This window comes from Borostomias antarcticus (genome assembly GCF_949987555.1).
Source record: "Borostomias antarcticus genome assembly, chromosome: 2".
In the NCBI taxonomy this organism is placed as follows: Eukaryota; Metazoa; Chordata; class Actinopteri; order Stomiiformes; family Stomiidae; genus Borostomias; species Borostomias antarcticus.
The window spans coordinates 17,682,828-17,709,345 of NC_140235.1; the positions used below are offsets into that span (position 1 = coordinate 17,682,828).

Genomic DNA, 26,518 nt, shown 5'->3' on the forward strand with positions numbered 1-26,518 from the left:
TATTACATCAATACATTTGTATTACTCTCATGTAGTAATCATTTTATTAAGAATAATGAATAAACTTCACTTTAGGTAGAACTGTGTTAACTTAAGTAGTTTAACAGGTTAGATACAACATATGTTCTGTCCTGAGTAAACATTCCTTTGTCCCTGAGTCAATAAGATAACACCTTTGAAGTCAGTTAGCCTACAGTTGTAACGTGATCCTAGGAGGACACAGGAAGACCCAGCAACCCCCAGTGTTCAAAGGGGGGGCAAAGACCAGCTGACACCATTGACCAGTCAGAACATCAGTTGACCGTTTGTGACCATGTTTATATCCCTTGTATGCAAATTAGTTTGTCATGTGAGACCTGGCCTGAAGCCAGGACATATAAATTGGCCCCACCCTGTGAACCTTAGTAATGCCCTAGATTTGACCCCGTGTAAAAGGCTTGCTCAATAAATTGTTGATTCGACCGCATTTTTCTCCTGAAGTACTTTTTTACTCAAAGTTGTGCATTTGAAATATACGACACTACTGAAACCAAACGCAAGCAAGCAGCTTTTAGCTCGACGGCTTACGTTAGCATTAGCTTTAGCTGACATTCGCAAGCTCACAGCCTGGCTGCTGGCTCTAATTTGGTTCCACTAATACCGAGGTGGGATAAAGAATACGTGTATTTTTACTAACGTTTAGTGGCATGGCATGATCACAGCAAAAATCTCTTCCACTTTGCTCAAACAGCTCGACCGTGTCAATTGATGGAGCCAGCCTCAAAAGCGCCTGATGACATCCCAAGTGTTCAATAATTTGTATGTGATCTTTGCCTAGTGTACAGTGTGAATGGATGTATTCATTGTGCTATGTTTAGTCCTTGGTCATTTGTTTTATGTTTTATGTTATGTGTCTCTGAAATACCATACCATACCATACCATTTTATTTATAGAGCACATTTAAAAACAACAAAGTTGACCAAAGTGCTGTACAAGTCAAACAACAATAACACACAAAGAGCACATAGTAAAACATACGCAGTATGTCACATGAAAAAGGACAAGTCTCTTAGGCCATGTCAGGAAAACGCCAAAGAATATAAGTGTGTTTTGAGGCGTGATTTAAACACCTGCAGAGTGGGGGCCTGTCTAACATGCAGGGGTAGCTCGTTCCAGAGCTTAGGGGCGGCCACTGCGAAAGCCCGATCCCCCCTGAGCTTCAGCCTGGATTTGGGGACAACCAGGAGAAGCTGATCCGAGGACCTGAGGGACCTTGAAGGAGCATAGGGTTCCAGCAGTTCTGAGAGGTAGATGGGTGCCAAGCCATTTAGGCACTTAAAAGTAACAGCAAGATTTTATGGAAATGGATACAATCAGGTGACATTACACATTATCCACAGATGGCCCACCTGTCGAGTCGGGGGGAGGAAGTTAAGGGACTGTGTGACCAACATAATGGATAGGTATGTACAAAGGACTAGATGAATTCTGCCGTTTATTATGCAGTCGTAATGAAGTGTTGAGCAAAACATTGTATTAAAGCGGATTCAATTGAGCAAGTGAAAACGGCTTTTCAACTGTTCTGTGTTTCATATTGGGTGTGTTTCATATTCGGTGTGTTTCTGCTGTTTCAGGATGTTCACAAACAGCATGATGGCCTTGATGAACAGGAGTGAAGATGGCCTTTAGGCCGACAGCCCTGTTTAACGTTCTTCTAGGTAATTGCATCAACTCAAATTTTCTGTCTATTTTTCTTAATGTCTGTCTCTTTTTCTGTCTCCCTCTCTCTCTGTATCTGTCTCTCTCTCTCGTGTCAGTCTGAGTCTCTCTCCATCCCTCTGTTTCTCTCTGTCTGTTTCTCTCCCTCTTTCTGTCGGTCTCTCTGTCTCTGTATCTCTCTGTCCCTCTCTCTCTCAGGGATGTGATTGTTCCTGATTAAACAAGATTTCCTGCTTTTCTGACCTGATTGGCTAAATGTGTCTTAGGACAGCCCTGTTCTGCTCCACCATCAGTAATTCAATGATTCACTGGTCTGAAAAGTTGACACGCACGTATGTATGCGCACTCTCTCTCTCCCTCTCCCTCTCTCTCTCTCTCACACTCACACCATAGCCATACAACATGATAATATGATTAAATATAATTACATGTCCTCACATGCTCTGCACTCTTGTGTGTTTTTTTATACGTAGCCAATCACATGCCTTATCTCTCTTTCTCTCTGAGACTGTGTCTCTCTCTCTCTCGTGTGTTAACACACACTGTGTGTCCGTCGGTCTCTCTGTCTCCCTGGCCTCTGTCTCGTCAGAGGGCCGCTGTGCCTAAACACTTTGATTGATGTGTATAGGCACAGCTTCCCTCTGGCAGCCAGGGCGTTGAATCACTGTCGTCCAGCCATATGGATGGCCCTATGGTCAGTTTGCTCCTTTGATTTTGATACTTTATTTTTATGTTTTGCTTGATTGGGCTTCGCTTGAGTGGGCTAAAAAGCCAAGTTTGGGTTTAAAGTTCTGATAATGTTAATTATTATCTATTACAGAGGCGGTGAAGCGTTGGAGCCCGCTGCAAGAGACCGCGACATCGCATACTGTACTTCGCCGGTGACTACTTGAAGCTTGCCCCTGGACGGTCTGGGGGAGGGGGTTACAACCCCCGCAGTGCTGTGAATAGGGCAGCATATGCTACGCCCTCCCCACCCCATCAGTCCTCTCCATACTGCCTGGTGATTAGAAATGTAGAGACGTGACACTGGAGATTTTCTGGAGATAGTGAGTGATTTGTTTGTAGTGTATAATCCACAGGAATCACTGTGAGACAGATAGTGAGGAGAGACTTGACACTGGAGATTTTGGTTTTGACAGATCAGTCAAATTTTTTTAGGTTTTTAATGACTTAAAAAAACGGCCAGTTCATTAAAAAGTCGTTATGATGGCGTCCTGAAAAGACGTCAAAAAAATTGCCAAAACAGACGTGCTCTGGCTTAGTCCGGGACGTCTCGTGAAATACGTCGTTGCGACGTCATCATGACGTCTTTTAGCTTGCTGGGTTATATTCGTTATATTTCACAACATAGATTAGATCATTCTTATTTTGGTAGTTTGATCATATCAATGTCAATGTCATTTTATTTATATAGCACCATTCATACAAATCAATGTTAACATAAAAAGAGATGGATAAAAACATAAATCATGTAAATGCAATGAGAACAGATTTTAAACAATAAAATGAAAAGAATAATATATATATAATAGAATAACAAATATGAAAGCAGAGAATACAAATTAAGAACACTTTAAAATATTAACACAAGTAAAGCTATGTGGTAAATGCAATATTAAAAAGGTATGTTTTAAGATCTCACTTAAAAGTTAACATGGTCTCATTCTCAGGTCCTCTGGCAGGATTTTCCAGAGGCTGGGGGCATATGAACTGAAGGCTGCCTCCCCATGCCTCTTAGTCCTGGCTCTAGGAACCATTAAAAGCTCAGTGCCAGAGGACCTGTGGGACCTACTAGGTGTATATTTTAAAAGCATGTCTGATATGTATTTAGGTGCATGATTGTGTATGGATTTATAGACTAATAAAATAATCTTAAAATCTATTTTAAAACTGATAGGTGACCAGTGTCGTTGTGATTTTAAAACTGGTGTGATGTGACCTTCTGGTCTTTGTAAGAATACGTAGTGCAGCATTTTTAATCAGCTGGAGTTGACTAATTGCTTTTTTGGTAGGGTAATCGCTTTTTTTGTATAATGTTGGATAGACCAGAGATAGAGTATGGCTAGGTCATATATGTGTCCAACCATGGCAAAGTTAGTCATACCGTTAGGTGGGGAGTCTATGGGGTTCGAGGCTTGAGCTTCAGATGCAATGAGAATCTCTGAATAGCACAGGCGTTTGAAGACCAACTCTGCGTAGCTTCTGGGTGCTCTGCAGTTCCACGTTCATTGGCCAAGAACGAACAATGCACTCCAGACAGAACGAGCGTCTCTCGGAACGAGAAGCAGGACAAATTAAATATAATGGTCAGAAGCTACATATCATGTCATACTACATTGAATCCATTGATTTAGCTGCAAACAGTCGGACATTTCACAAAGGCCGGAACAGCATACCTGCATCTGCTTTGCGTTGCTATGACGCAAGCAAAAAAGTGTCTCAGTAAAAGTAGTAAAAGTCTTCTACTCAGGAGCCCGTATATTTTCTAAATCTACAGAGTTCAGAGCTGAGGTGAGGTGTTTACTGGCTCTTTTGGAGCTTGTTCTAAATGTTAGGATTCTCAGGTCCATATTGAGGTTAGTGCAATGTGGGTACAATTATAACTAGGGCTGCGAGCAGCAGTGAGCGGGCCCTCGCACCCCACGCGCGTCGGGGTGCGGCATCATTAAAGGCTGTGCTATTTCGGTGTCCAGTAATGAGAGAAACTTCCTGTCACCAGTAGGTGGCGCTCTAAGGGTGACTCAATACCGATGCATAGATGTGTTCAGGACTGTACCTTGATTCACCAGGACTGATGTATCTGCAAAGTTTCATCCGTTTTCATCGATGTTTAGGCTGCCAAAAAGGCATTTGTTTGGGGAGAAGAAGAAGGTAGAAGAAGGAGAATAATAATAACTAGGCCACGCAATACTGACACACAGATGTGTTCAGGACAGAAGCGTCATGAAACGTGAGATATATCGGACGAATTGGATAATGTATGTAGGAGTTATGAGGACTTCCTGTTTCACCAATAGGTGGCGCTATAAGTATGACGCAATACTGACACATAGATGTGTTCAGGACAGAACCGTCATGAAGCGTGAGATATATCGGACAAATCCGATAATGTATGGAGGAGTTATGGGGACTTCCTGTTTCACCAATAGGTGGCGCTATAAGTATGATGCAATACTGACACATAGATGTGTTCAGGACAGAACCGTCATGAAGCGTGAGATATATCGGACGAATTGGATAATGTATGGAGGAGTTATGAGGACTTCCTGTTTCACCAATAGGTGGCGCTATAAGTATGATGCAATACTGACACATAGATGTGTTCAGGACAGAACCGTCATGAAGCGTGAGATATATCGGACGAATTGGATAATGTATGTAGGAGTTATGAGGACTTCCTGTTTCACCAATAGGTGGCGCTATAAGTATGACGCAATACTGACACATAGATGTGTTCAGGACAGAACCGTCATGAAGCGTGAGATATATCGGACAAATCCGATAATGTATGGAGGAGTTATGGGGACTTCCTGTTTCACCAATAGGTGGCGCTATAAGTATGATGCAATACTGACACAAAGATGTGTTCAGGACAGAACCGTCATGAAGCGTGAGATATATCGGACAAATTGGATAATGTATGTAGGAGTTATGAGGACTTCATGTTTCACCAATAGGTGGCGCTATAAGTATGACGCAATACTGACACATAGATGTGTTCAGGAAAGAACCTTCATGAAGCGTGAGATATATCGGACGAATTGGATAATGTATGGAGGAGTTATGAGGACTTCCTGTTTCACCAATAGGTGGCGCTATAAGTATGATGCAATACTGCAACATAGATGTGTTCAGGACAGAACCGTCATGAAGCGTGAGATATATCGGACAAATTGGATAATGTATGTAGGAGTTATGAGGACTTCCTGTTTCACCAATAGGTGGCGCAATAAGTATGATGCAATACTGACACAAAGATGTGTTCAGGACAGAACCGTCATGAAGCGTGAGATATATCGGACAAATTGGATAATGTATGGAGGAGTTATGAGGACTTCCTGTTTCACCAATAGGTGGTGCTATAAGTATGATGCAATACTGACACATAGATTTGTTCAGGACAGAACCGTCATGAAGCATGAGATATATCGGACAAATCTGATAATGTATGGAGGAGTTATGGGGACTTCCTGTTTCACCAATAGGTGGCGCTATAAGTATGATGCAATACTGACACATAGATGTGTTCAGGACAGAACCGTCATGAAGTGTGAGATATATCGGACAAATTGGATAATGTATGTAGGAGTTATGAGGACTTCCTGTTTCACCAATAGGTGGCGCTATAAGTATGACGCAATACTGACACATAGATGTGTTCAGGACAGAACCTTCATGAAGCGTGAGATATATCGGACGAATTGGATAATGTATGGAGGAGTTATGAGGACTTCCTGTTTCACCAATAGGTGTCACTATAAGTATGATGCAATACTGACACATAGATGTGTTCAGGACAGAACCGTCATGAAGCGTGAGATATATCGGACAAATTGGATAATGTATGTAGGAGTTATGAGGACTTCCTGTTTCACCAATAGGTGGCGCAATAAGTATGACGTAATACTGACACATAGATGTCTTCAGGACAGAACCGTCATGAAGCGTGAGATATATCGGACAAATTGGATAATGTATGGAGGAGTTATGAGGACTTCCTATTTCACCAATAGGTGGCGCTATAAGTATGACGCAATACTGACACATAGATGTGTTCAGGACAGAACCGTCATGAAGCGTGAGATATATCGGACAAATTGGATAATGTATGGAGGAGTTATGAGGACTTCCTGTTTCACCAATAGGTGGTGCTATAAGTATGACGCAATACTGACACATAGATTTGTTCAGGACAGAACCGTCATGAAGCATGAGATATATCGGACAAATCTGATAATGTATGGAGGAGTTATGGGGACTTCCTGTTTCACCAATAGGTGGCGCTATAAGTATGATGCAATACTGACACATAGATGTGTTCAGGACAGAACCGTCATGAAGTGTGAGATATATCGGACAAATTGGATAATGTATGTAGGAGTTATGAGGACTTCCTGTTTCACCAATAGGTGGCGCTATAAGTATGACGCAATACTGACACATAGATGTGTTCAGGACAGAACCTTCATGAAGCGTGAGATATATCGGACGAATTGGATAATGTATGGAGGAGTTATGAGGACTTCCTGTTTCACCAATAGGTGTCGCTATAAGTATGATGCAATACTGACACATAGATGTGTTCAGGACAGAACCGTCATGAAGCGTGAGATATATCGGACAAATTGGATAATGTATGTAGGAGTTATGAGGACTTCCTGTTTCACCAATAGGTGGCGCAATAAGTATGACGTAATACTGACACATAGATGTCTTCAGGACAGAACCGTCATGAAGCGTGAGATATATCGGACAAATTGGATAATGTATGGAGGAGTTATGAGGACTTCCTATTTCACCAATAGGTGGCGCTATAAGTATGACGCAATACTGACACATAGATGTGTTCAGGACAGAACCGTCATGAAGCGTGAGATATATCGGACAAATCCGATAATGTATCGAGGAGTTATGGGGACTTCCTGTTTCACCAATAGGTGGCGCTATAAGTATGATGCAATACTGACACATAGATGTGTTCAGGACAGAACTGTCATGAAGCGTGAGATATATCGGACAATTTGGATAATGTATGTAGTAGTTATGAGGACTTCCTGTTTCACCAATAGGTGGCGCTATAAGTATGATGCAATACTGACACAGATGTGTTCAGGACAGAACCGTCATGAAGCGTGAGATATATCGGACGAATTGGATAATGTATGTAGGAGTTATGAGGACTTCCTGTTTCACCAATAGGTGGCGCTATAAGTATGACGCAATACTGACACATAGATGTGTTCAGGACAGAACCGTCATTAAGCGTGAGATATATCGGACAAATCCGATAATGTATGGAGGAGTTATGGGGACTTCCTGTTTCACCAATAGGTGGCGCTATAAGTATGATGCAATACTGACACATAGATGTGTTCAGGACAGAACTGTCATGAAGCGTGAGATATATCGGACAATTTGGATAATGTATGTAGTAGTTATGAGGACTTCCTGTTTCACCAATAGGTGGCGCTATAAGTATGATGCAATACTGACACAGATGTGTTCAGGACAGAACCGTCATGAAGCGTGAGATATATCGGACGAATTGGATAATGTATGGAGGAGTTATGAGGACTTCCTGTTTCACCAATAGGTGGCGCTATAAGTATGATGCAATACTGACACATAGATGTGTTCAGGACAGAACCGTCATGAAGCGTGAGATATATCGGACAAATTGGATAATGTATGTAGGAGTTATGAGGACTTCCTGTTTCACCAACAGGTGGCGCAATAAGTATGATGCAATACTGACACAAAGATGTGTTCAGGACAGAACCGTCATGAAGCGTGAGATATATCGGACAAGTTGGATAATGTATGGAGGAGTTATGAGGACTTCCTGTTTCACCAATAGGTGGCGCTATAAGTATGACGCAATACTGACACATAGATGTGTTCAGGACAGAACCGTCATGAAGTGTGAGATATATCGGACAAATTGGATAATGTATGTAGGAGTTATGAGGACTTCCTGTTTTACCAATAGGTGGCGCTATAAGTATGACGCAATACTGACACATAGATGTGTTCAGGACAGAACCTTCATGAAGCGTGAGATATATCGGACGAATTGGATAATGTATGTAGGAGTTATGAGGACTTCCTGTTTCACCAATAGGTGGCGCTATAAGTATGATGCAATACTGACACATAGATGTGTTCAGGACAGAACCGTCATGAAGCGTGAGCTATATCGGACAAATTGGATAATGTATGTAGGAGTTATGAGGACTTCCTGTTTCACCAATAGGTGGCGCTATAAGTATGATGCAATACTGACACAAAGATGTATTCAGGACAGAACCGTCATGAAGCGTGAGATATATCGGACAAATTGGATAATGTATGGAGGAGTTATGAGGACTTCGTGTTTTATGGCGAAATGTCAAACTTTGGCGGGACGCCACAGCAAGGGTTTTTGGTGAAAACTAAATTTTAGTGTGTCTCGATGAAATACATATGCCCTCTGAATTTCGTTCGCCTACATCAAACTGAAAGGTGGGGCTTGCCATTTTACATTTTCCAGGGGGCGCTCTTGAGCAGTTTTGCCAAGCCCATTTCCGTTACCCATGAATTATCAAATTTTTCACCGAGACTGACGTCTCTGCAAAGTTTCATCAGTTTTCATCGATGTTTAGGCCGCCAAAAACTGCATTTGTTTTGGAAGAAGAAGGAGAAGGGCAGCAGCAGTGGCTAGTTGCAAAACTAGAATGGAGAAGTAAGACGCCTCCTTCCCTCCACTAGTCTGGGGGTCCACCTTGGGCAAGTGGTAGTACCCCCTAGCCCCCCTACCTGGGGTTACAGGAAAAACCCTGATGACAGAACACCAAAAAGGAAGAGAGACCCGGCCCGGAGGAAGCCCGGGGCCCTCGTCTGGAGCCAGGCCCAGACGTAGGGCCCGCATGCGAGCGCCTGGTGGCCGGGCTTACCATGGAGCCCGGCCGGGCCCAGCCCGAATAAGCAACGTGGAAGCACCATCTCCTCCTCCATCGTCCCGTGGACCCACCACCCGCGGGAGGAATTGTCGGGGTCAGGTGCGCTGCCAACTAGGTAGCGGTGAAGGCGGGGGGCACCGACGGACCGGACCCGGGCGGCAAAGGCTGGCTCTGGGGACATGGAACGTGACCTCACTGGGGGGGAAGGAGCCGGAGCTTGTGAGGGAGGTGGAGCGATACCAATTACACCTGGTGGGGCTAACCTCCACGCACAGCACCGGCGCCGGAACCAAACTCCTGGATAGGGGTTGGACCCTGTTCTTCTCCGGAGTTGCTCACGGTATGAGGCGTAAGGCAGGTGTGGCTATACTAGCTAGCCCCCAGCTGAGCGCCTATGTGCTGGAGTTCACCCCAGTGGACGAGAGGGTCGCCTACCTGCGCCTTAGGACTGTGGGGGGGGGACTCTGACTGTGGTTTGTGCTTATGCACCGAACAGCAGTTCAGAGTACTCAGCCTTCCTGCAGACCCTGAGTGGAGTCCTTTTGGGGGCTCCTGCAGGGGACTCCAGTGTCCTACTGGGGGACTTCAATGCACACGTAGGCAATGATGGAGAAACTTGGAGGGGCGTGATTGGGAGGCATGGCCACCACGATCTGAACCCGAGTGGTGTTTTGTTGTTGGACTTCTGTGCTAGTCACGGTTTGTCCATAACAAACACCATGTTCGAACACAAGGATGCCCACAAGTACACCTGGCATCAGAACACCTTAGGCCGAAGGTCGATGATCGATTTCGTTATCGTATCATCTGATCTGAGGCCATGCGTTTTGGACACTCGGGTAAAGAGAGGGGCAGAGCTGTCCACTGATCACCATCTGGTGGTGAGCTGGTTTCGATGGCGGGGGAAACTTCTGGACAGACCTGGAAAACCCAAGCGTGTAGTGAGGGTGAACTGGGAACGTCTGGAGGAAGAGCCTGTCCGGAGAGATTTCAATTGCCACCTCCGGCGGAGCTTCTCAGGCATCCCTGTGGAGGTTGGGGACATCGAGCATGAGTGGTCGGTGTTCAAAGCCTCCATTGCTGAAGCTGCGGCTGGGAGCTGTGGCCTGAGGGCCATAGGTACCTCAAGGGGCGGTAACCCTCGGACACCGTGGTGGTGGTGGTCAGGGAAGCCGTCCGACTGAAGAAGGAGGCCTTCCGGGTTATGTTAGCCCGGGAGACCCCAGAAACAGTTGCAGGGTATCGACTGGCCCGGAGGGCTGCGGCTTCGGCCGTGACCAAGGCAAAGCAGCGGGTGTGGGAGGAGTTCGGAGAAACCATGGAGAAGGACTTTCGGTCGGCACCAAAGTGTTTCTGGAAGACCATCAGACACCTCAGGAAGGGAAAGCGGGGGACCATCCAAGCTGTATACAGCAAGGAGGGGACACTGCTGACCTCAAGTGAGGAGGTTGTTGAGCGTTGGAAGGAGCACTTTGAGAAACTCTGAACCCGACTAATCCACCCTCTACGATCGAGGCAGAGCCGGAAGATGATGGGGGGTCGTCAATGTCCTTGGAGGAGGTCACTGAGGTAGTCAAACAACTCCACAGTGGCAGAGCCCCAGGGACTGATGAGATCCGTCCAGAAATGTTGAAGGCGCTGGGTGTAGAGGGGCTGTCTTGGTTGACACGCCTCTGTAACATTGCGTGGAAGTCTGGGTCAGTGCCGAAGGAGTGGCAGACGGGGGTGGTGGTCCCAATATTCAAAAAAGGGGACCAGAGGGTGTGTGGGAATTATAGAGGCATCACATTACTCAGCCTCCCAGGGAAAGTTTACTCCAAGGTGCTGGAAAGGAGGGTACGGCCGATAGTCGAACCTCAGATCGAAGAGGAACAATGCGGATTCCGTCCTGGTCGTGGAACTACCGACCAGCTCTTCACTCTCGCAAGGATCTTGGAGGGGGCTTGGGAGTTTGCCCAACCTGTCTACATGTGTTTTGTGGACTTGGAGAAGGCTTACGACCGGGTCCCTCGAGAGGTCTTGTGGAGGGTTATGCGGGAGTATGGGGTGAGGGGGTCCCTACTTAGGGCCATCCAATCCCTGTACACCCAGAGCGAGAGCTGTGTCCGGGTCCTCGGCAGTAAGTCGTCTTCCTTTCCGGTGGGTGTTGGCCTCCGCCAGGGCTGCGCTTTGTCACCAATCCTGTTTGTGATTTTCATGGACAGGATATCGAGGCGTAGCCGGGGGGAGGTGGGTTTGCAGTTCGGTGAGCTGGGGATCACGTCACTGCTTTTTGCAGATGATGTGGTCCTGATGGCATCAGCTGCCTGCAACCTCCAGCACTCTCTGGATAGGTTCGCAACTGAGTGTGAAGCGGCTGGGATGAGAATAAGCACTTCTAAATCTGAGGCCATCGTTCTCAGCAGGAAACCGGTGGCCTGTCCGCTCCGAGTAGGAAATGAGTCCTTACCCCAAGTGAAGGAGTTCAAGTATCTGGGGGTCTTGTTCACGAGTGAGGGAACCATGGAGAGGGAGTTTGGCCGGAGAATCGGAGCAGCTGGTGCGGTTCTGCAGTCGCTTTACCGCACTGTTGTGACGAAAAGAGAGCTGTGCCAAAAGGCAAAGCTCTCGATCTACCGGTCTATCTTCGTCCCCACCCTCACCTATGGTCATGAAGGATGGGTCATGACCGAAAGAACGAGATCACGGATACAAGCGGCCGAAATGAGTTTTCTCCGGAGGGTGGCTGGGGTCTCCCTGAGAGATCGGGTGAGAAGTTCAGTCATCCGGGAGAGACTCGGAGTAGAGCCGCTGCTCCTTTGCGTCGAAAGGAGCCAGTTGAGGTGGTTCGGGCATCTAGTGAGGATGCCTCCTGGGCGCCTCCCTAGGGAGGTGTTCCAGGCGTGTCCGGCTGGGAGGAGGCCGCGGGGTAGACCCAGGACTAGGTGGCGGGACTACATCTCCGCACTGGCCTGTGAGCGGCTAAAGATTCCCCAGGCAGAGCTGGTTGATGCTGCTAGGGAAAGGGATGTCTGGGGCCCCCTGCTGGAGCTGCTGCCTCTGCGACCCGACCCTGGATAAGCGGATGAAGATGAAGATGATGAGGAGAAGGTAGGAGAATAATAATAATCCTTTGTTTTGGAAGAAGAAGGAGAAGGTAGGAGAATAATAATAATCCTTAGAATTTCAATAGGGCCTCGCACCGCCAGTGCTCGGGCCCTAATAATAATCCTTCGAGTTTCAATAGGGCCTCGCACCGCCAGTGCTCGGGCCCTAATAATAATCCTTCGAATTTCAATAGGGCCTCGCACCGCCAGTGCTCGGGCCCTAATTAGAGCGAGTCGCTCAATGATTGTAGGGTTGGCGGTTCGAATCCCGACTCTTCCTGTCCACAAATCGAAGTGTCCTTGGGCAAGACACTGAGCCCCAAATTGCTACCAATAAGCAGGCTAGCATGCATGGCAACTGCCGCCATTTGTGTGTGAATGTGTGTGCCAATGGGTGAATGAGAGGCCTTCATTGTAAAGCGCTTTGGATAAAAGCGCTCTATAAGTGCAGTCCATTTTCCCATTTACATTGAACTGGGTTCCACATTTCAAATGATTTTCTAATGGTTTATAAGATCATTTATAAGGTATGTGATAATTATCTGCTCACCATTTATGGGTCATTATGAATAACCTTAATATATCATTGGAGTGTCTGCAAATGGTTTATCCCTGAGTAACGGGTCATTTATAAATGTGTCATTGATTAGCTAGCTTTTTGGTGGTATAGCTGGTTAGAACAATGGTCCTCATTCCTGAACATTTTCTTAAGTGTCTTCTTAAATGTCTTCTTACGAACTTCGTAAGACCAACCCTAAGAAAGATCCCCGCCGGATTCATGAACGGGAGGAAATGTGTTCTTAAACTGCCAAAGTGTTCTCAGCTGTGCTCCCCTTCTTAAGTTGAATGCGCGTTCTCGTACACCTGAATTTGCATACATAAACGCCCCGCCAGCTCCTTACTACAGGGTCGTGTGCATACAAAATCCCCAGACAGCGCGGAAAAAGTTGAGATGTTCCCAATTGACATGATTGATGTTCAAGGTCACGTGCAAATTCGACGTTTTATTCGTCACATGCAACATAGCCTACCAGTAAAATGAGCAGTGAGATGTTTCTCCGCTGGCTCTTATAACGTGCACACTAAGCTTAAGCAAGGTGAAATAAACCAATACAAAATAACAAAAGAAAACAAGACGGTATATATTGAAAAAATGCAAAATATATAGCCTACATGAAAGGGATGGGATGTGCTGAGAGCAGATTCAATTGTACAGTTTAGTTAAATGCATGAGTAGGCTACTTATGGATCTTGATATGCCCTATATCTATATTATGTAGGACCATATGATATATTGTAGTTATGGATATTCACATGTTTATTTACAGAATGTAGATGTGTCCATTCTGACGACTATGGAATATAAGGTGCTGTTGTGCTGAATCTGAGTATAGCGACTGAGTTTGGTGCTTATTTATTAATTCACTGCCATTTGCAGTGTTTCTGTAGTGCTTTTATTTATTTTAGGACACTGCGATGCCTTGTAGAATCATGAATGTGAAACGTAATTGGAAATGATGCAAATATCCTCGTATTTATGATTATGATTATTATTCAAGCCTAGGATGTCTGTAGAATTGATGTGAACGCAATCACCTCGGATTTCTCATAAATTCAGCCCTTGCGAACGGGTGCACTCCAATCTAGCCTACCTACGACTGCATTTCCGTGTTCTTAAATCCTGTTCTTAGATAAGAACAAATCCGACATAAGAAACCATTCAGGAATGCCAGAATTGTCCTAGAAACAACTTCTTCTTAACTGCGTTCAGGAATGAGGTCCAATGTCACGCGGGAGATGGGGGTTCAAATCCACCCCTCGGCAATAACAATACACAACGCAGATGAGTTCAAATCGGTCACACCCGCTTTACATCAAGCACTGAAGAAAAAAAAAAAAGATTAGTAATGGTTTCTATAATGGTTTCTATAATATGTAATTGAGTAATGGCCCATTTATAAATATCTATAAAGTATTAAGTGTCTGCTTTATATCAATCCTTGCAAAACACCAGGTTATTTACGATCATATACGACGGCCCATATCAAAGTTTAGTCAAACAGTGCACTCTCGAGAGCCCGTCGCCCCTAACACACTCAATGGATCCATACTGGATAATGGATCCATAGACAAATTCCCTCAAAAACACCATAAACTCTCATTTTTAAAGACACCAGTGACTTCTCAGTGAGTTTCCTGTCTTTGAAAACGAGACTTTATGGTGTTTTTGAGGGAATTTGTCTATGCACCTGTGGATCCATTGAGTGTGTTAGCAGCGACGGGCTATATCTCGAGATTTCACCGTTTGACAAAACTTTGATATCGGCCGTTGTGTATGATCGTAAATAACCTTATAACATGGCTTATAATGCTAAATTCCGAACCTGTCCTTAAAAGATTAATACATGTTTTCTGACCTGTATTAAGCATCATCTGAGGTATTACTACATGTGCTAACATTTATGAATTCACAATGCATTAAGGTTATTCATAATGGCCCATAAATCGTGAACAGACCATTATCACATAGCTTATACAATCATTAGTAAATCATTAGATATTTTAAACATAATAATTTGTAAATGTTTAACAGACTATGAACAGATGCTTGATAAATGGTTCATTAACAAGGGTTATTCTAAAGCGTTACCAACGAGGGTAACTTCTGTAGGACGGCCTCGGATGCCTCAGAGAGCAGGTTCTAACCCTTCAGCTGATCTCCCTGGCTCCTGTTTCAGACTGAGAGAGTATTACAGAGTCCATCTGCAAACAGCCATCGATTGACAAAGTGGGGGTGGGGTGGGGTGGGGTGGGGGGGGGGTGGCGGCGCGGGATGTGGAGGGAGGAGAATCGACACGTCCTGTGCTGCTCTGCTGCTATAAGCAAGCCCTTCAGGCTGTGATGCAGCGCCAGCGTCCCGCTGACAAAATGGCGACTGTAATCTTTTATCAAAGCTCAGCATCAGGCACTGAAGCCTTGTTAGGGATGTCAAGTTAGCATCCATACAACGGTCTCCACATAACCGGCTTTTACAATCCGCCAGCACAACCCCTGGAAGGGGCAGGGAGGGAGAGGGAGAGAGAGAGAGAGAGAGAGAGAAAGAAAGGTGTGAGATGTACTGATAGTGTCACACAGCCTCCTCCTCCTCCTATTGAGAGCAGCTTCATCTCCAGAAAAGGCTGCTGGTCTGTAACACACCGAGGGAGAGTATTAGCAGCAGCAGAGCAGGGAGCTCTCAGCAGGGAAGCCCATCAGAACAACCACATACAACAGTGCTCACTGTAGACTGTCGTCCACTGAGGCCTACAGTAGCCTGAGTAACCAGAAAATAAATCAGAAAAATTAAGGTGCAAAGCATCCTGTGTGACAGGCATTGGTAGGCCTATTTTAAGTATATGACAGTTCAGGGTGAGTCAATAAAGGTTGCGCACCACGGGGTTGAGAGGTACAGAGCAGGACTGAGCCAGCAATCCATGTCACCGAGTGCCGAAACGGGACAGCTCTACCACGACTCTGACGGTTTGGCGTTGTCGGCAAGCGTTGTGACCGTGTCAGTGGAGCGGCGGTGGCCATTTGTCAGTGGCGTCCCACAGGTGCACCCCCCCCACCCCCCGCGGCGTGTGCGATGAACCATCCATCACCTTCCGGGACAACATTCAAATCACACCGTCGTCGACACTCATCGCCCTCCCACGCGCTGTTACCGCCGCTCCGAACGCCCTGATGCCAACGTGACATGACATAACATTTCGGGCCTTGACGGAGACAGGGAAACAGGACTGCGGAACATATCCTGGCCCATATGGAGACATTCAGGCGCGTCTGTCTCGGTGGCTAGGAGGGCCGGGGGCGAGCCCACTCCCTGACAATGACAAGTGGCGCTACCCACCGGCTCAACAGCAGCAGTCACACTACAAAAGCTTTAATCAGTCAGTCAGTCGGAGTTACAATGGCATTCTGGATTCAAGCCTCTTTAAAAATGAACCGTCATTAATCGGCATCACAGCAACCAGTCCAGTTCACACACGCCGGTAATAAAATAGCTCTGTGCTTTCCACAGAGGCGGTTTCACAGCCAAGGAGGGGCAGGACAGGACAGGTCTGGGGCAGGGCGGGCTAGTCGCTCCGCACTCGACGGACCAGCCAATATCCCCTCTACGCCTCCCCTGCAATTACAGGTGATGATTTACTAGCCCAGACACAGCTCAGGATTCTCTCTCTCTCTCTCTCCCTCTATCTACATTCTAATCGATACGTTCTCCTGCCCTCATCTGACTCTCGGCTGTTCACTACAGTGGCAGTCTTAAACACGGAGCTCCGGAGTTAATCCCGGACGTGATCAGAACCACGTTGGCCACAGCAGTCTGTACTTCTACCACCCGCCTGCACGCGTGCACAGAAACAACAGCTGTGGAGAATCCTCAGCGAGATCTCTTGCGATTGATTATGCAGATCGCTGCCTACAAAACAGGCTTGGATAACTCACACTTGACTTCACTTTGGCGTTATTAATATTTATTACTGGAGGAATTATGCACCCGACAAAACAAAGTAAAGTTGTTATGGCAATGTCTTGCTTGGATATCCTCTTTTATTATATTATATTTATGTTTTGTTGGCCAATCAACACTGAAGGAGAGTGACCCTTAATGAGTTGTTCATAAAAAACAAGAGGCTAAATCCAGGATGGAATCGGAGCATGTTACCTTTGCTGGAGGAAGCCTATGAAGGGGGCCACGCCGGTGCCTGGTCCCACCATGATGAGGGGCACCGAGGGGTCCGGCGGCGGGCGGAAGGAGACGTTGGGCCGCAGGCTCACGTGGACCTGCGTGGGGTTGAAGGTCAGAGAAGCAAACAAAAATACTTAACAGTAAACATGTGTACAAATGGAAAAGTTTCCATGTGCCATCAGCTAACTGGCCTGCTAAGCAGTGCAACAGATTGTGTGTCTTTTGTCGTGACTTGTGACCCATAGAGCCTCTACACAGGTGGCTGATTGACATTGAATGTACACCCCCCCCCCCCCCCCCCCCCCATCGGACCTCCGGTCTGACAGGACAGAACACACCAGAGTTGTCCGCACCTCGGGGGTGGCCGGGAGGCCGGAGGACTGGGCCCTCCCACCCTGCACCAGGATGGGCTTGACCAGGTCGGACAGCCAGCCGGTGCACAGGCCCCGCCTCCCCGCGGGACGCCCAAAGCTGGCCGGGAACTCCACCAGGTTGAAGACGAAGTGCAGCTTCGCTGGGTGTCTGAGGCTGGAGCTGGAGAGGGAGGCAGGCAGGGAGGGAGAGAAGGGAAGGAGAAGAAGGAGGGAATGAGAAAGAGATGCATCACACAGCCGCGTGCCGTCCTGGAGGCGAGATTACTTTTTGCAAGGTCGCAGTTTAGCAAGAACATCATAGAGTTTAGGGTTAAGGTTAGGGTTAGGGTGAGGGTCAGGTGTAGGGTTAGGTTCAGGGTTAGGTTTAGGGTTAGGGTTAAGGTTAGGGTCTTCCTTAACCCTAAACTCAATGGTGTTATCGCTAAACTGGGTTGCGAAACGCGTAGACGCGTCCTGGAGAGCTGCGCGCCGCGTGGAGAGGCTGTAGAAGGTCAGTAAAGGAAACAGGGCACACACCACAGGTTTGATGCTGCACTGGTTACAAAATGGAAATATGTGTGAAATCCATGCATTGTGTCAAGGTGGTTTACTTGTCATCAAAAGTGACCTGATGAATCCTGAGCTGCGGTGATTGAGTCAACAACAGTGTGTCTCTGTGTGTCCTGCCACCATCCATAGACCCAGTTCAGACAGTTCTCTCTCCCTCCTTTCTTCCCTCTCTCTGTCAGCTTTGAAGTCAGTGGTGGACAAGAGTGTCCTGCCCTCCCTTTTATCTCTCTGTCTTTTTCTAACTGCCGGCCACTGGGGATCTGTATTGACCACATTATCAATAATGCAGGCCACTAATGCCTCCACAACATCTGATGAACTACCTCCACTATTAACACACACACGCACACGCAGACACAGACACACACACAAACACCAAGATTAGCAAAGAACTAATGAGAGTAGGTGGGCTGTTTTGACATTTTGTTCAAATGCTGCCCTTCCACACAAGCTTTAGAGTGATCTTAATGGACGGTAATGGAAGGCATCAACATCCCCCTCTGCCAAACTGGCATCTACTGGGAACATAATTTAGCCTGCTTCTACAACTATCTACACAACCCAATTAGGTTTTCACCTTCACCACCAATACCAGAGTTGGGTTTGAATCTCATTATGGGATAGTAAGGACACACAACAAACAAGTTTGGCCACCAGTTGAGAGCAGAACAGCTTACCTGGCTGCGGAGTAGGGCCTCGGCTGCAGTTTAGGCAAATGTTCTGTAAAGAAACACACTCAAAATTACAGACAGGCCAATGGTGGAAGAGAGAGAGAGAAGGAGGGGATAGGACGCTTCATCTTACTGAGACTCTTCCAGACCAATCATATTCCCTCAGCCCATTTCCCGGTTCTTATTCCAGGGCACACTTCTATATTCATGAGATCACAAACTCAGGGTTATCAAATCCCCAGTGACCACATGTGGTGCCTGGAAGATGTATATTGCTGCTTTTGCTGGCCTTATTTCTGTCAGCCTTCAAGATGCCCCCTTTTGGGTAATTTTGGTGTCTGAGCAAGGCTACTGTTAAATCTGCTGCAGGAGAGCTCTCATATATTTCAAGAGTCAAGGGATTCAAAACACTTAAATGTCATTGTTATGGCTTCCGTGGCTCATAAAAAGAGAAATGTTGTCCTAAATCTAATCTCAAACGCCTAAAGGTCCAGATACTGCAGTCTAGACTCAATGTGGTCTATTCTAATTTACCAATTCATGTGCTTCATGAAATAAGTAAAAGTGTGAACCAATAAATTAACCTGAAATATGTATAAATGTACCATATGCACCAGCTGAGAATAGTCAAAAACAGCTATTATTCCAATGAGGCCTTCGTCAAGTTAACCAGCTGGTCTGGATCGCTCCACTGCCTGTGCTGTCTGAAGGAGCCAGCTAGAAGGCAAGGAACCATGGTGTCGGTGTGAGCCAGAGAGCACACCGCTCTCACACATGAACACCACACTCTATCTCTCTCTGGTCTCTAGGATTCGACATCAGTGACACCGTGCAGCTAACGTGTAATTGGCCGACCTTGGCATGGACAGCGCCTAAATATGAAGTCACGCCTGAGTACCAGCTCCAGTGCCTGGGACGTTGCCATCACAGAGATAAAAGTGTTTTCTATGGTAGCTGTCCAGCCCATGGCTCACAGACACGGGTCCAGTCAGTTCTCCATCTTAAGTCTGGGTGGGTTTATGTAAGCGGCTGGAAGGCTACCCTACAGGGAGAAAGGAAAGGACCACAACAGCCAGCTGGTCACCGTGCAATAAAAGGCTCCGCTTGGCCGGAGATGGAGGATCCCTCATCTGGGCCACAGCACACTCCATCAGGCCTGTCCTGGCGGCCTCGTTCCAGTGGCAGGATGAACACGGCCTGTGAACAATCCCGAACGCCGTCTGTACAGGCGTATCTCTGTGCTCTCTATCACTCGCCAAGACAGCACGCCAGGGACCCAGGACGATCCATCTGTCATTCCAAATCACCGTACTACCTACTTTTAACCCTTTGAGGCGCAGTAGTGCCCCAGATATGCCTCTTTACCGATACGTCTACGCCCCTCCACAACACAGAAGAGAGCTTTTCACTCGTCTTCAGCAAACTGGAACGCAATCAAAACACAATCTTGTAGGCAGCGCATCTGAAGTCAGAAGGTGCAAAATGGGCCAGCACTGTTTTATCACAGCACATTCGCAGTTCATTCTATTCTTCATTCATAAGATCACAAACTCAGGGTTATCAAATCCCCATTGATGTGGTGCCTGGAAGATGTAGATTGCTGCTTTTGCATGGCTTGTTTCTGTCAGCCTTTGAAGTGCCCTCTTTTGGGTAATTTTGGTGTCTGAGCATAAGGCTACTGTCAAATCTGCTGCAGGGGAAGTTATGAGAGCCAGAGATTGAACCCGCATTTACTGTGTCCCCTCCAAAACACAAGGCGTCTGGGGTTCTCTTTTGTCTTCAAGAGATTAGAACCCTTGATTGGTGGACACGGTTTGGAAGTTGCATGGTCAATCAATTAACACAGTAGACCTCATCTTAATAATTAAACAGCAATTAAACCTGCTCTGCACTGACCTCTCTCAGTCAGGCTAATGCAGCAAGCACGGTGAATGCGCTGACACAGCGAGCTGGACATTAGCCCCTAACCCTAGCTAAAGCCGGGCCCCGCGGTGTCCTGCGGTGTCGTCCAGTGGGACGCCCAATGACTGGAGCCCAGGCACAACAGCTGGTGCCCTGAAGCACTCCCAGCTGCACACTTCTCACAAGGGGTGCAGATGTCCTGATTGCCGATTTCTGCGTCGGCCCACCGCTGAAAAGGTGCTGCGCTCTGCAAAAGGGCCAAAAATAACTGTGACACTGGATAAGCCGGGAAATGTGACACAGCTCTTTTAGAGGAAATGGCAGCTTGTGAGTGCTAATGGTAACTTGGAGTGGTAATAAGTGTGCCATCTAAGCACTTCCAATGAATATTTAATTAGTGTTGTCCTGAGAACTGATAAAACATGGTGTTCCTCCAACACTTGGAACAATCATGAGTGAGAGAGAGAGAGAGAGAGAGAGAGAGAGAGAGAGAGAATCAATCGAAGAGATCAAAAACAAGCATTGTCTTCCAAAACTTAGAAGTGAAAGTTGTATTGTCATCAGAGTGAGTCGGGTATGAATCTAAAGCCCATATTAATGTAACACCATACAACAGTTAATGTAGGCCCACTTTTTTGCTTGTTTCATTTCATTGGGCCGTGTCAGAGTGAACATCACTGCAGGACCCAACTTCACTGAGCTTCTACTGCTCCCTGCTGGAAAACCTTACGCAGTGTAACATCACATCAGCGTCACAGAACCTCTGGTCTTCCTGGGGATGAATCTGAAGGGTTTTACAACCAAAGTCATACTTTATAGCCATTTAAGGTATTTTAGAGAGCAATGCTTCCATATGTTGACATTCTCCAGTTTGAGGTAGATGCATTGGGAGTGACAGGAGAGTGAAGGGATCCTGACCTACGAGGAGGCTGAGAGGGGGGCAGCAGGACGGGAAGGCAGTGAGCAGGTCCAGCAGGCTGAGGCTGGGGTCTCTCACATAGAGGTTGTAGTCAGCTGTGCCCTGTTTGCTGCACAGCTCCTGTAGTCTCCTCTTCTGACCGCTGTCTCCTGTACACTCCACCAGAGCCCTGAGAAACGCCTGAGAGAGACCGAGCAAGAGAAAGACAGAGAGAGAGAGCGGCAGGGCCAGATAAGGATGAAAGTATTATATTACATTATACTACTACACACAGAAAACATTCCATAAACACAGCACTGAGGAACGAAAGTCCTACTCCCACGACACATAACTAATATCTAATAAATAACTAATATATATATATATATATATACATATACATATATATATATATATATATATATATACTGTATATATATATATATATTCCCCTTGTCGACTGCCATCAGCCTATTGGCAAATAAGATGACATTCACCATGGCAGTGGCCAATGTTATCTGTCGCATTGAAGGTTGTTTCATAAATTTGTATGGTTGAATTTGTGCTCATTCAAAGATAGTGTGATGAAGGGCTAAAAGACTAAAACAGTTCAGTTTTTTATATATAATGAAGATGTCTTTGTTTCCCTGGCACAAAGGGAGTAACAAATAACAAAAACAAAATAAACAACAACAAAAAAACATTGGCACTGGCTATCAGCCAGATTCTTATTAGGGGCCGGACAGCCTCAGCTGACGGTCCCTCTTGTATTTCCCAATATTCTGAATCTTCTTCTTCTTCCTACTAAGTCTGACTTCCCATGCATGAAAAATCTTTGTACATAAGTCCATTCTATGCCAGAAGTCCTCCGTTGGCATTGTGGGCCAATAGTCCTGATGGTGGTGCTACAGAAACCGAGAACTTGAAAAAAAAAACAGCCGTATGTGCCATCACTTTGCAACCACCACCAAAATGTAGGCCCAAAAGAGCAGAAACTTCCATATGTTTTGAGCTGGCAGGAATTATGAAGTCCATCACTCTCTTTTTCTCAAAAAATGTAAAACCCATCAAGCCCTACTCTTCCTACATTTTTGGTCAATTGACACCCCAATTGCTACAATACATCTTCAGACTGCCCTCCACAAACAATCTTCAGAGATTTTTGAAATATCAAAAATTGAGCCCACAGTGCATCAAACTGTTTTACTGTAAACAGTACTGTATGCTGCTACTGCATATACTCGCATAATAAATCTGAAATTTTCATGACATGGGAGATTAGAATGGGAGACATGGGAGGTAGAATCCTATAGTGCTACAGGAATGTCTCCACCAATCAGAGACGTTGTTGTTGGCCACCCCACCACAATAGCGGACCCTAGGGCTGCGTTCCGAATCGCCTACTACCCTACTATATAGTATGCCAAAACAGAATGTAGTATGTCCCAATACATAGTATGCCACATGCAGTATGGCAAAAGTACCAGGATGACCTACTACATCCGGTCGTATTTTGCAGTATGCACGCCAGCAGGCTTTTCTGGCTATTCTGACCCACAATCCTTTGCGCAGCGGTAATGTGCGTCACATGCGCGAGTTGATAGCTGTAGACGACTGTCGCGTTATGGACAGCGACGGATGTGGGCTAATTTCAAGGCGCAATGTTATGACAAGGTAGTATGTCCCAATTGGATGCCTACTGCTTGCAAAGTACGTACTTTCTAAGGGCAGCTGTAGTAGGTACTGGTAGTAAGAAGTAGAAGTATGCGATTCGGAACGCAGCCTAGGACTACAACTGGCTAAATTGACTCTGATTGAAAGGACACCTGTGACACTGATTGATTGGTTTCCACCTGTCTTGCTAGTCTGTGTATATATAGCCTACATGTAGCTCCCCTCTTGTTCTTTGTCTGTTCATTATTTGCTGTAGCTGTGCGTTGTCCCTGGTGTTGTGCCAACTAAAGCTGAGGATACACTACAAGATATTATGCCCGATTTTATACACGATTCCCAATCCTGCCGAGTCTGTCCTAGTCAGCAGCAGTCTGCACTAGTTGGGGGTAAGCGGAGCGGCAATTTGGCACAGAAATCTGTAAGTGTATGAGGGGTACAGATTTAAATTGGCAAGTGTATGATGAGAATAGACTTCTCCCGATCCGAGTCGGAGCATATCAAACATGTTTGATATTTTTGAGCAGATTCTGGACGTAATCGTGTAGTGTAAACTCGTCACTCGTTGGTCCAGTCGTTAAATGTGCGATACCCAGTTTTTCAGTTGTGATACAACAACCAGCAGAAGCCATTTCGTGTATACTCCGTAATTTGATAATCTGTTAAGATTGTGAAAGTCTTCTAGTGTATCCGAGGCTTTATACATCTGTAAGCTTTGTCTTTTGTTCTCCACTTGTTGAGTGTATACCTTGGTTTTATTGTTTAGTCTGTGGTTTTGGTTTTTGCCCCTCGCGGTGCAACAACATTTTGTGGAAACTTCTGAAACCTCCATGTTACATGCACCTGTGACATTTACATACCCTTATGATTGTGATGTTTAAGATGGTGTGAAACCATCTATGGCTTCTCACATGGCAGGTAGCTCAACAATTCAAGCCCAGGGGATGCAGAATAAAAATGTTAATGCATACTCCATTGTGCGGTGACATGATTTTTTAACAATTTTTAATTTGTAGCTGTTACTGTTTCTTCATCTTGTTTGTTGTAGCTGTTAGTTTTTTCTTGTTTGCATCTCGTCTGACCAGTCTTTTGTCTGCTTACATCTCAACCAGTCCCACCTGTGTTCAATCCAATGTCAGTGAGTCCATGCTCAGTCCAGAGTCCCACAACTCATTCCATCACAGTATGTAGGCCTACTATTATGTTCATGCAGGATTCCTACAGTGTAAATATCTATGATTTTTCATTTGTCTCCTTCCTCTTCCTCCTCAAAACGCCCGGCCCTGATCCAGTGCTGCGCAGCAGCTGTAATTTTAAACATCGGTGTCGGCCAAAAGAGAAGAGCAGAGAACATTTCATGGGCAACCCTGTCTGTGTGTTCTTTGTGTCGCCCGTGGCATGTGTGTTGGTGTACTGCTGTGTGACAAAAAGTGAGCAGAGGTGCATTTTGTTTCCACTGATTCCACTTTCAACAACTTAATTGGAATCCACCTGTGGGAAATTCAATTGATTGGACATGATTGGGGTTTGCCAAGACCTGCCTATATAAGGTCCCATGGTTGATGGTGCATGTCAGAACAAACTCCAAGCCATGGGGTCAAAGGAATTATCTGCAGACCTCAGAAACCGGATTGTGTCAAGGCATAGATCTGGAAAAGGGTACGAAAATATGTCTGCAGCCTTACAGGTCCCAAAGAGCATAGTGGCCACCATCATTCGTAAAAGGAAGAAGATTGGAACCACCAAGAATCTTCCTAGATCTGACCATCTGAACAAACTGAGCAATTGGGGAACACGGGCCTTGGCTATGGAGGTGAGCAAGAACCTGAGGGTCACTGACAGAGCTCTAGCTTATCCTTGTGGAGATGGGAGAACCTTTCAGAAGATCAACCATCCAGGCAGCTCTCCACCAATCAGGCCTTTATGGTAGAGTGGCCAAACAGAAGCCACTCCTTAGTAAAAGGCACATGACAGCCCACTTAGAGTTTGCGAAAAGGCACCTAGAGGACTCTCAAACCATGAGAATCAAGATTCCCTGGTCTGATAAAACCAAAATTGAACTTTTTGGCCTGAATACCAAGCGTCACGTCTGGAGGAAACTAGGCACCGCTCATCATCGGGCTGATACCATCCCTACAGTGAAGCGTGGCGCTGGCAGCATCATGATGTGGGGATGTTTTTCAACAGCGGGAAAGGGGCAACTAGTCCTGATAGAGGGAAAGATGAATGCAGCTAAGTACTCCGAGATCCTTGAAGAAAACCGGCTCCAGAGTGCTCTGGACCTCAGACTGGGGCGAAGGTTTACCTTCCAACATGACAATGACCCGAAGCACACAGCCAAGAGAACAAAGTAGTGGCTTCGGAGAAAGTATGTAACCCCTAAATAACCTATTTTTGTCAGTGAAATAAAAATATTTTCTAAAAACCTGCTTTCCCTTTTCCCATTATTGGCTATTGAGTGTAGATGTTCGAGGCAAAAAATGAACACAATCTATTGTAGAATAAGTCTAACATAATGAAACGTGGAGAAGGGTGTGCAGACTTTCCGGCTTGACTGTATTTCTACAAGGAAGTGAAGTTCACCTTCTTAGGGACACTTCTGATCTCCAGGCCCCATGTGAACAGGTGCTGCAGGGTGCAGGTCTCAGTGATGTAGGAGGGCAGCTGGGCAGCTAGAAACAAACACTATGTCAAACCAGAATGCTGACTTCCCACCTCAATAGGGCTTTTCACACTACACCTAGCCCAGGGCTGAACACATTCTTAGAACCTACTTAGCCCCTGGTTAAGGGAGCTGTTAGCCCCAGGATAAGAAAGCTTTCACACTGGCACCATCCTGGCACATTCCAAAGTGGGACTTGCTGGCCCTGCTCTGGAGCAGGGTTAGCCCCAAGTTTGCAGTGTTATCTCCTGAAAATCCACTAAGCACGGGGCTAAAAGGTGCCAGTGTGAAACGGGACTAAAGTAAACAATGGACTTTGCATCATGTTTTTGTTGTCCAATCACACAACTACTTTGTCACGTTATTACAGTAGGCACTAGGCAACCGAACTCTTTGTAACTACACTACTAACGGCAGCGTCATAGCTAACTAAAATGACAATATGTCTGTAAAAGATTTTAAAAGATTGAATAATCACTGAATGTGTGTGTGAAAAGGGGCTAAGTTAACTCTGGGTTAACTCTTAGCCCTGGGATAAGGATAGCCTTAGGCTTAGAATATGCAGTGTGAAAAGTCTTATTGACATACACAAGACACCCATCAACAATAATATATT

The 26,518-nt window shown here is 46.0% G+C and overlaps 1 protein-coding gene across 4 annotated transcripts in view; it reads right to left on the bottom strand.

Moving 5' to 3' along the window:
- mtrr (5-methyltetrahydrofolate-homocysteine methyltransferase reductase) overlaps nucleotides 1–26,518 on the bottom strand; it is a 54,601-nt gene that overhangs the window by 25,250 nt on the left and 2,833 nt on the right. For 3 of the 4 annotated variants that reach the window (XM_084458549.1, XM_084458548.1, XM_084458551.1), the window contains exons 8-12: nucleotides 25,824–25,912; nucleotides 21,590–21,770; nucleotides 18,776–18,818; nucleotides 17,514–17,709; nucleotides 17,152–17,270 (exon numbers count right to left, since the gene is read on the bottom strand). In XM_084458549.1, coding sequence (XP_084314675.1) covers nucleotides 17,152–17,270; nucleotides 17,514–17,709; nucleotides 18,776–18,818; nucleotides 21,590–21,770; nucleotides 25,824–25,912 — 628 coding nt within the window. The remainder of the gene's footprint in view (nucleotides 1–17,151; nucleotides 17,271–17,513; nucleotides 17,710–18,775; nucleotides 18,819–21,589; nucleotides 21,771–25,823; nucleotides 25,913–26,518) is intronic. The other variant, XM_084458550.1, reaches the window with a different exon arrangement.